The sequence below is a fragment of the Diadema antillarum genome, unplaced genomic scaffold (assembly GCF_040938485.1).
Source record: "Diadema antillarum isolate AM-2024a unplaced genomic scaffold, OU_Dant_1.0 seq00000407_RagTag, whole genome shotgun sequence".
Lineage (NCBI taxonomy): Eukaryota > Metazoa > Echinodermata > Echinoidea > Diadematoida > Diadematidae > Diadema > Diadema antillarum.
The window spans coordinates 1,275,590-1,286,133 of record NW_027271395.1 but is presented as its reverse complement, the minus strand read 5'-3'; the positions used below and the strand labels follow the sequence as shown (position 1 = coordinate 1,286,133).

Here is a 10,544-nt window from a genome sequence, read left to right as displayed (position 1 = left end):
ACATCCAGAATGCAGATCTCGAGTGCCGTGCGTGTTGTTGTATGTATAATGTAGATTTACTAGATAGAAAGCACAGGACAGTGTACAGGACCAATCCATACACGTACTACAGGTGCGTAGTGCAGTGCATTTTCCTATGTACTAGAGGTCTAGTATCTCTTTCCATTAGTAATCTCTTTGCCAGTAGAATCATCTTGAAATTTTGGATTTTATTTATTTATATAAAAATACATTGACACAAAAATTGGAATTTTAAAAATCATAAAGACTAAAAAAAATTTTAAATGCTAATCGAAAATTCGCATAATTATGATATATTTTAACAAGATGTTAAGCTACCGTCTTAAATTGTTCATTTCACTTGCATGGTCTTTTCGACCGAAGATAGAGAACATGCCTGGAGTGAGTGGAAAGTCTGCAAAATATGAATGATTTTTTAAACGAAAACTGCTACCCGTATTTGTGTAGAAATTGGTTGTGGTTAAGATGATATATGTCCTGTATTGTATTTCAACAAAAGGAAGTATGAATATTGCATTTAAGTATGAAGAATATCGCAATAAATTTGTGTCGTCAAATGAAGTCGAGCAGAATTTGCAACCACGTACAATGTACGGCATTCATATTCAGTGTAGAATCTAAATGACGTGATGTGGTGAGAGAGCGCGGCGGTGGACATGACATGCGTGCAGGCTTGCCACGCACACGTGCGTGCGTGCATGGATGATCAAAGGAATTGGGTGGTTGGTTGGTGCATGGTGCAGTGGTGCATGGTGGTTGTAGAAGTTGGAATTGGAGGATTCTTGATCGTGTAGAGAAGATATCCTTAGTTATGTATTAAAAAAAAAAAACAAACGTAAATTGAGTAGAAGTGTACTGTAGTTCAAACAATCGTGTAATTTTGCGCGCATGCGCTCTACAACTTTTTAGTCGTAATTGTAAGTTTCACTTTCAGTATGGGAAATGCGCATGCAGGGTGGGGGTTGCAAGCTTGCCCCACTCGTCAAGGACTGTTGTCCCATGAGGCCCCCACCCAGACCCTCGACCTCAGCAAGAGGTCCTCCCCCCCCCCCTTTTCCCACTTTTCATCAGTCTCGCATCTGACAGATGTCCTAATTTTGCACATACTAGTAATTTTTTTTTTTCGATTGAATTATTGTAGGCCCCTAACGTCAATTAGCGTATGGTCGCCATAGCGGTAAGGTCGCCAGACATTCTCATCGCATGTAACGCGCACCGCGATCGGAGATGACCTTGGGCGACGGATTTTCATCACTCTCAAAATACATTCGTAATTCACCTTTTTCCTCCGTAAAAACTCAAAAAATTGTAATCAAAATATGTTTTACCATATGTAAGAGGTGTTCAAACCATTTTTAAGGCGAGGATGTTTTTGATTTAGAATGGATATCAGGTTGCAGACTGAGGGAGGTTTTCAAACACGGTGACTGACAATGCCTCCTTCATTGAAGTGTGTGTATAACACACACGCTAATAATATGTGGCAGGCTATGGGTGGCGAACTAATTCAGTGCCGATATTAGTTCGCCCACCCAGAAGTGCATAGGAATTACACACAAGAGGCGACCATATGGTTTACAATTGACGTTAGTCAAATGTTGTAGGGTAGGGCCCTAAGCCTACCAGTTTTCAGTCACCTACCACTGTACCAGAATATGGTCACTTGTCACTTGCCACAAGCCAGCAAATTCTATCGTCACAACCCATGCCAATCACATTTCACATACTGGCACTGTCCTTCACAGGAAAATCCTTAATTCACCTCCAAAAATCCATCAAAAATCCCAAATTTTGCTGTAAAAAAGGTGCAGAATCAGTGCAACTTTTCCAAAGTGTGCAAGAATTAAGTCTAACTATTGAATCAGGGTCGCCGAAAAAGCATTGAAGATGAAGAAATGTTGTTCTCTTCCAAGATTTTTTGCCTATCACAATCACAGAGTGATGATATCTACAAAAACACAGAAGAAAAGCAAATTCTTACATGTGTCAATGCAGTAACTAAATGTAGAAGTCTACAGGGGCTGAATGCAAGTGCTGACTTGCCAGAATTTAGTCACCAATGTGCACCACAATGTCGGTGATGCAACCGTGTGCCGACAAGATTTAGCGCAGTGCATTTTTCAGCAGCCTTGTAAGGGCATTGACATTGAACCAGGCACATATCGCCTTACTGAATTCTAATCGCATTGGCCAAATTCTGGTTGGTTATCATAGCGATATATTTTTGGATTTTCTGAATGATGTATTCAATGAAATCAAAATTGAGATAAAAGCAGTTTGATATATTTAACAAACATTGTTGTTGATATGATTTTGTATGTATAATTTTAGTTAAACTTATACTTTAAAAAAAAAAACTTAAATGACCGAATTCTGTTATTTTACAGTGTTTTTGTGATGATATAAATCCTGTGTGAAATACCATATTTCATTGTAAATATGAATGCACTGACTGCATATATTAGCAAGCTCTGAAACTTGATCTAGCTTGCGTTTTGAGTGCATGTGGGCTTGATTGAGGAAAAATCGCCCAAATGTGCAACTAAGATGCTTATGTGTGACAGAATTCTGTGGCAGAACCCGACCCGAGAATCAGTATTTTCATTTTTTAATGAAAATCTCTTTACCTCAATTTCACAGCTTGTATTCTCAGCTTTAGAGAAGTATCTTCAGTGAAAATGGTAAAACCAATCAATGTGAAGTCAGAACATGATTGCTTCCCTCTGTTTCCCATTTATTCCCAGCTCATGCTTAATTTCGTTTTTTGCCTCTTGTAGAAAACGGCTCAGAAGGGTGGCCGCCCCTCCGGGGCCAAGGGCAAGAAGAAGAAGCAGACACTGAAGTTCACCATTGACTGTGCCATGCCTGTTGAAGATGGTATCATGGACGCTTCAAACTTCGTAAGTATTTCATGAATCGAATTCAGGATTCTATGGTGTAGTTGTGTCTTTGCTAACATATAGTTGTGGACTTATTTGTCTTCCCCAAATACAATCTATGATATAATAAAAAATGTGCTCTCTATTTTACTAGTTTTGTAAAACCACAAATATCGCAACACTTAAAAGAATCAGTGTTGGAACGAAGCTTGAGATTTTAGTGTTAAACCTGGGTTGTATATGGCCTTTTTTACGATCAGTGGTGTAACTTTTGTACTCGGAGGGTCAAAATTTCAAACAAAATATTTTTTCATTATTCTGTTTGATTCCTGTTGGAAAGTATTCAAATTTTTGAAAAAATAACATTTCAGACCTTAAAGCTGAAGAGTTATTGGTGTAATTTAAGGAAAACCCTGACACCTGAAGTAAATTTAAGCAAAATTTTATTTTCATGAATTGCACCATAATGACAAAACTCTGTAGTCAAACTTCACCATGCAAAGTTTTCTATGGTTAACAACAATATATAGTTTGTGAATCAAAACTATTTGGGGGTTGAATATAAAGTGAATTAAAAAAAAATACATGAGATTTATAAATTTTTGGTGAAAATACCAATTGACATGCAATTTTTAAGATTTTAACTATTTATTGGAGGGCAAGCCAGGTCAAACTCTATACTATAACAAGTCTTTAAGAAGGGCTACCTTCCTATGTAGGTTAAATGAAATTCCAATCATTTCTTTAAATCTTGGATTTTTCACACATGGATGTTTCGGAGGTGACAGTTAACATAATAGAATGTTTCGGAGGTGACATTAATATTAACACTCAGTTTTTTTTAGAATAAGTGACAATAACACAAAACTTCTTCTTTTTATCAATGTTTTTAATAACTATAACTTGAGAACAAGAAATTAACTCCTGTTTCAAGCAGATAAACCACACAGAACAAGTGTTTTTTTACACTTCATTTATTAGCATGGGTACCGGTAGTTTGCCTTCCATTTGGACGAAGGTTGTAAGCTAAATATTGTAATCTGAAGAAACATGGCATTCCATTTTCTACCTTAAATTGAGATGAGGGTGTGAGATCATTTTAGTAATGTTTCTTTGCTCTCAGAACATTTTATTCCACAACACCAGGGAAGAATCACTTCGTTTCGGAGGTGACATTCAATGTTAACATTGTGTTGAAATATTCATTTACAGTAAGAATATGACGGACATAAGCTAGATATTGTAACCTGAAGAAACATGGCATTCCATTTTCTACCTTAAATTGAAATGAGGGTGTAAGATCATTTTAGTAATGTTTCTTTGCTCTCAGTACATTTTATTCCACAACACCAGGGAAGAATAACTTTGTTTCGGAGGTGACACTCAATGTTAACATTGTGTTCAAGTATTCATAAAGTATGTCCCCCCCCCCCCCCCCCCCCTCAAAAAAAAAAAAATCACAATTAGACTTTTGCATTGATAGCACCCAATATGATTAAATCAGCTAAAATCTACTTTGGGGTCTTAAATTATAACATCTTCTAAAGCTTTATTTTGCAGAAAGCCCCAGTCAATTTGGTTAAGTGGTCTCAAAGAAATGTGGATTGTTATAAAGGATGTCAGGAGTCTGATTCCTCCAAGTTTAGCACTTGGATGCTCTTGGAACTGCATATTAATGTGTAAACACAATATACAGAACTTGGAGGGAAGGGATTCCTGACATGCTCTACAAAAATCCTCATTTCTCTTTGACCTCTGAAGCAAATTGAATGGGGTTTTCTGTAAGGTGTGGGCAATGAGTTATAGTTTTAATCCCTCAAATTGTATTTTAGATTGATTCACTATCTTTAAAGTTATCGTTGCAGAGGGTACCATTGTAATTTTTTGGTGGGGACATAGGTTATGAATGCCAAAAGCAAAAAATTCTTATTTGACTTGTATTATGTTTTTGTTTGCACATAGTATTATAAATAGATTAATTCAAGGATGTTCATGAATTCTTCATTCTTGATAGCCACCATACAAATGTTATAATACTGGTGAAAGGTGTTTGGTTCATCTGGGATAAATTTTCTATATACCAGATTCATTTAAACTGTTGACATTACTAAAATATATTTTATGTATCCTTCTGAATTGCTTGAAAATTACCAGCAAATCATATATATTAGTCACTTTTGAGAGTAAAAAGTATAAGATAAGAAAGAATCATTTTATTGTTTTGGAGGTGACACAACACAGAGACAACCCAACTTCTCAGGCGTTAACTAATATATTGTGTACATTCATGTCTTTCCTCATGGCTTTAATTTTCAAATATAAGCTCTTTCTTTCAGTTCTTACTTGTTATTTTGTTTAGTTATATTCTCTTTCATGATAGTGGATACCAGCTCATATTTTGTTTTAGATTGTAATTCATACCAATCTTTAGCAAGTTTTTACAGTTTGGTTAAGACAACAGTTTGTGTTTCCAATCTGAAGAGAGCAGCATAATGCTTTTGTGTGAACTTATGGGGAAATTTTTTTTTTGTTCAGTAATTTTACCCATCAACTTCACAGAAGGTCCCGGACACAAACTGGTCTCAAATAACCCTATAAGGGACCGAAAAAGGACAAGTTCACTTCAATAGACACGAGGGTTGAGTAAATACAGCAATATTAGTAAAACACATCAGTGAGAGTTTGAGGAAAATAAGGCAATCCGTCCCAGAGTTATGAATTTTTGAAGTTTCTGCTCAGTCAAAGCTGAATGAGAAGACTTCTATAGCTTGTGATGTCACACGTGTACAAGGATATAGAGAAAGTATCAAGAAAATTCAACATATTTTCACTTTTCTTGCATAACAAAAGAACACTTGACTTCTCTCTTTTGGAAGGCAGGGTGAATAATATTGCCCTAACATACATCAGTAGCAAGTTGAAGAAATGTGCACTTTTTTCAAAAGGTAAAGTTTTGTGATATTCACTTATATTTTCTTTATATCGCTGTATGCACGTGACATCATACACTGTCATAGTCGTCTCATCCAGCAGTGATTGCATAGATACTTAAAAAACCCCATAACTTTTGAATGGATTGTCCCATTCCCCAAACTTTCAATGATGTGTTCTACTAATGTTGTTGCATTCACTCAATCCACATGTATATGAAGGTGGACTTGTCCTTTAAGAAACCATTTTTCCCCTTGAAATTCCAGTACTTAAAGCCAAATTCTAAGATAAAACATAATAACAAAAGAAGGTTAACACGTCATCAAAATTATATGGAGATAGAACTGCAAATCTTGTTTTTGGATCTTTCCCTTTCCAGTCCTGGGGACTTGTTCCTCTGTTCACTTTAGTTGTCAGATAACTTAAATAATCTTAAAAAATACAATGTCATAAACAGTTGGTTCAACTTGGAAAATGTGATAATTATTGTCATATTTTATTTAAAAAAATCACATAATTTTGTTTATGATTACCACGTTGTACATGGAAAAACAACAACTAAGAATTCAAGAACAAGTTGTGCACCAGCTATAGGCATGTCGCCTTTTTGAGGAGTTTGATTATTTTATGATTTTTTTAAGATTGTGGACTAGGGCATGCATGAACTGCCACATGTACAAATGTATCACTTTGGTATCAAGGGAATTCTGGTGAGCTAGGTATACAAAAGTCACTTCCATTGTGATGATTTTGTAGATATTAAATGTATCTGAAAATGTAAATAGATAGTGAAAAGGAACTGAAGTCTTGCCTTTCACTATCACATAACAATATGGTGTTAACAAACAATGTCACCTCCGAAACACAAGAAAAAGCAACCTACATGGAAAGCTGTGATTGGTAAATCTTCAAAACTAAATTGCTTAAATTGGAAATCAAGCTTCTAAGATGAAAGCATCTATATGTTTACTTAACTAAAGCAGGAGAATTGATCTTGATTACAATATTATATATACAACAGATGGGTGTATTTTGTGCATTCTCTTTGTTAAAAAAGTGAAAAAATGTAAATTAGCCCTAAAACGTACAGTATAGTAATAAAAATAAGAGTGAGAGTGTGTTAGTTGATTTTTCCACTTTGAGACTTATGTTACTAAAATAAATGAAACTATTGGTGTACATGATATGGTTTCTCTTCAATAGAAATGAGCAAAAACTCTTGTTAACAGTGTTTTGTCACCTCCGAAACAGTAATTCTTAGTTTTTATTAGATCTTTTATTAATCTCTAGAAAATTCTCACTTCCTGTTGCCATATTACTATTTTCATCCAAAAGAGATTCCTGTCAATTGGACAGAATCAAACAAAATTGCTTTGTCTTCGAGAAATTATCAAATATGTTACGCTTGTTGTTTCGGAGGTGACGAATGTTTCGGAGGTGACAAGTGTTAACGGAAAATTGTAAATTGCTCCGAAATGAAAATAACAGGCTATATTTCTACTACCTTCCTTCAGAGATAATGTGAGGGGATATGTTACATTTTTGTAAATGTAATGTATAACTGATGTCAAGAATAAAAAAATCAAATACATAAATCTGTTGTCTCGGAGGTAACAGAAAAGTTAACGGAAAAGTTGCATAAATTTATAAACACTCACCAAGAAATGATAAGCTATTTGAATCAAATAATCTTTGGATCGAAGTTAAGTCAGATTGATAACTATTCTGTTTTGATGGAAATTAGCAAAGTTGAATTTTATAATTGTGAGCAAGAGCTAACTCAAAAGAGGGGTTAATTGTTAACGGAAAATGTCACCTCCGAAACATAAAGTTTGGACAATTTCAGTCTTTAAAGAAGACAAAGCAGAACCTGGTAAACATAATAGTTCTTAATGTTGGATACCTGTCTATCACCACAACAACAAAAATAATGAAAAGGAATAAACAATTTAATATGCTAGGTCTGACAAAAAAACCATGTCAGAGTGCATCCACCAAAAGTGTTGGATTTCAAGCATGTAAGTGCATACCACATCTGAAAGAAAAAGAGAGGAAAGTTCATTAAGGTACCCAAGGTAGACACTGTGGGTGGTAAGTTTATGAGAAAAAATAATGCATATCTGTCAGTGTATAAGAAAGTTATACACCAATTAGTGCCAAAACCGTGTTTTACACCAATGATTGTAAAAATGGCCATATACATCTTTGTCAATTTGTATAGGACCTTTTTGAGAGATAATCATTTTTCTAGGAGCCAGCGCTTTATGTTCGTGAGTGATAAAAGAGCTAAAACTGAATTCTTGCAAATTGATGAAATTCAAAGATAATGTGATGCCCTGTTGCCACTAGCTTTAGATATTAGATTGGGTTTGATGTCTGCAGTCATTTTGCTCGAGTTGAGTTTGATGAGAAATGTTACTCTGTGCATGAGTTGGAGCTGAATGTGCAGATTTTCATTCCCTGAGAACTAATTGGAATCCATCACTGGTTCAGGGCTCCATTCCCTGACCCAACATAGGGACTCCTTCCCTAAACAAAGCCATGCTCAAACACTAGGGACACCTTCCCTAAAATGAGCTCCCTCCAACTCTGCCTTTGTTCTTCTGCCCATCTTGGACTGGACCCTGGCTTTTGTGGCCCCCTCACAAAACAGGAACAGTTCCTGCAGGAACGCATCAAGGTCAACGGCAAGACCAAGAACTTTGGCAACAACCTGACCATCGAGCGCAAGAAGAGCAAAGTCACTGTCCAATCAGAGATTGCCTTCTCAAAGAGGTTAGTACTTGGCCTATCTTTTGTTGCTCATGTTTTGCCTAAACTACTATTGCAGTTGAATTGTCTTTCTTTTTTTACACTTTTTGTAGGAGTGGATGTTAGACTGAAGTATAAGTATATGACTTCTGTGGTAAGCAAATATGAGCCTTGTCATGACGAAGCTGACATTTCATCAATAGTGCTGAAAATCAAGAAGGGCTTCATAACCCCCCCCCCCCCCCCCCCTTCCCGAGATCTAATTGGTAGGTTAAATTGGTCTTGTGCTGTTTTCATACCACATGGCATCTCCAGATAGAAGTTGATATAAATGGGAGAGCTTGCAAAAGAGGGCTCTATTTTTGAAGCCCATCTTAACTTCAGTAGTATTTGCAGGAAATTCATACTGCATCAAAAGGGGAATCTTGACAGGCAAGCTATATTAGAATGAAGTAGCAACAAAATTGCAGAGAAAAGAGGGAGAAATGTATATAACTGATGGCATCATGCAAAGTTGTGTCACTTACAGTCAACTTCTTCCGAGTTGAATTCCAAGGGGTCGGAGAAAATCCTTGGACACAGTCTTGTAAATATTGACCTATTGCAAGTACACAACAGATCTAACACATGTTTATTTCCATAGGAGGTTGAATTTTTCTTTGACTTCGCCAACATTTTGACTTGTGAGAGATGGACTTACGCGAAGTTGACTGTATTTTGCTGTTCGCAGATAAAGTAAGCGATGATGATGTTCATTGTATGATATGCGATGACGAATGTGCACAATGCCAGAGAATTTCCAAGCACATTCCAGGTCACAGACCATGATGTCTGCAGTCACGGTTTAAACTTTTTATCGTCACACACAGGTACCTGAAGTACCTGACCAAGAAGTACCTGAAGAAGAACAACCTGCGTGACTGGCTGCGCGTCGTGGCCGCCAACAAGGAGTCCTACGAGTTGCGCTACTTCCAGATCAACCAGGATGACGAGGAAGAGGAAGACGACTCTTAGACGCGATTCCGTTCGCCTTGGTCCATCACAGAGGCAATGGTCAAACGTAAAGAGTGTCGACGATCTGATACTCCTGAGATGTCTTGTGGTCACCGACTCCATTTGCTGTAAACAGAACAACACAGCACTGATCTCAGGGACAGGGTGACAGAGTTATGTTTTGACAATGGCTATATACCTGATGACATGTCATTCAATGGCTGCTTCGGCGATGAACCACACAAGTGTGAATAAATGACATCAATTTGCACAAAACTCTGTTGGTCATGTTGTTTGTGCTGTTTATTGTACAGTTTGTAGTATGCCTTCAAGATTCTCAATTCATCTCTATCAATAGATCATACTTCCGAGATACCTGATGATTTTGCAGGACTCATTCCTTATATTTCTATTTTTATCCATATTCCGCTGAGATGTTTTCATTGCAATTGATTGACAAATTGCCCTATATCGATGTAAATAAATCGACATCAAATTTCATGAATTTGAATAATTAGGCAGTACCCGCTGCATGCTATAAGGATTAGAACCAACACTTACTGTCTGGCGAAAGCTCGGTGGTCTAGTGGAGATGACGCCTGTCCGGTGATGAGGAGGTCGTAGGTTCGAATCCTGCTCAAGTATGTATGCCCATGATTTTTTATCATGGCTACTACTAAAACACTGATCAATTCAATGCTTATTTATGTTTATGTAGGGCAATTTGTCAATCAGTTGCAATGAGATTTGGGTTGTTGGGAAGTTTCATAGAAAAAGCATGTGTGAAGCATCAAACAAGTGTCTTGTCAAAAGTCATTGTGAAGATCTGAATCATAGTGATAAGTGCAGTTCATTCTGAAAAATCTTTCTGAATTCATAGTGAAATGTGTGTGTGTGTGTGTGCGTGTGTGTGTGTGTGTGTGTTTGATTTTACACCATTTTACTTGCCTGCAACAGTAACTTCATAGA

The 10,544-nt window shown here is 36.6% G+C and overlaps 1 protein-coding gene across 1 annotated transcript; it reads left to right on the top strand.

Moving 5' to 3' along the window:
• Positions 1 to 373: 373 nt before the first annotated feature.
• Positions 374 to 9,851, top strand: LOC139732239 (large ribosomal subunit protein eL22). Its single transcript, XM_071643115.1, has 4 exons — positions 374 to 402; positions 2,799 to 2,921; positions 8,485 to 8,606; positions 9,452 to 9,851. The coding sequence occupies exons 1-4, from the start codon at positions 394 to 396 to the stop codon at positions 9,594 to 9,596; spliced, it is 399 nt and encodes a 132-aa protein (XP_071499216.1). The 5' UTR covers positions 374 to 393; the 3' UTR covers positions 9,597 to 9,851.
• Positions 9,852 to 10,544: the final 693 nt, after the last annotated feature.

Excerpts from the sequence above, each read along its gene's own strand:
- LOC139732239 (XM_071643115.1), top strand. Across the intron at positions 2,922-8,484 it reads TCATGGACGCTTCAAACTTC|GAACAGTTCCTGCAGGAACG; the intron begins GTAAGTATTTCA and ends CTCACAAAACAG. Across the intron at positions 8,607-9,451 it reads GAGATTGCCTTCTCAAAGAG|GTACCTGAAGTACCTGACCA; the intron begins GTTAGTACTTGG and ends CGTCACACACAG.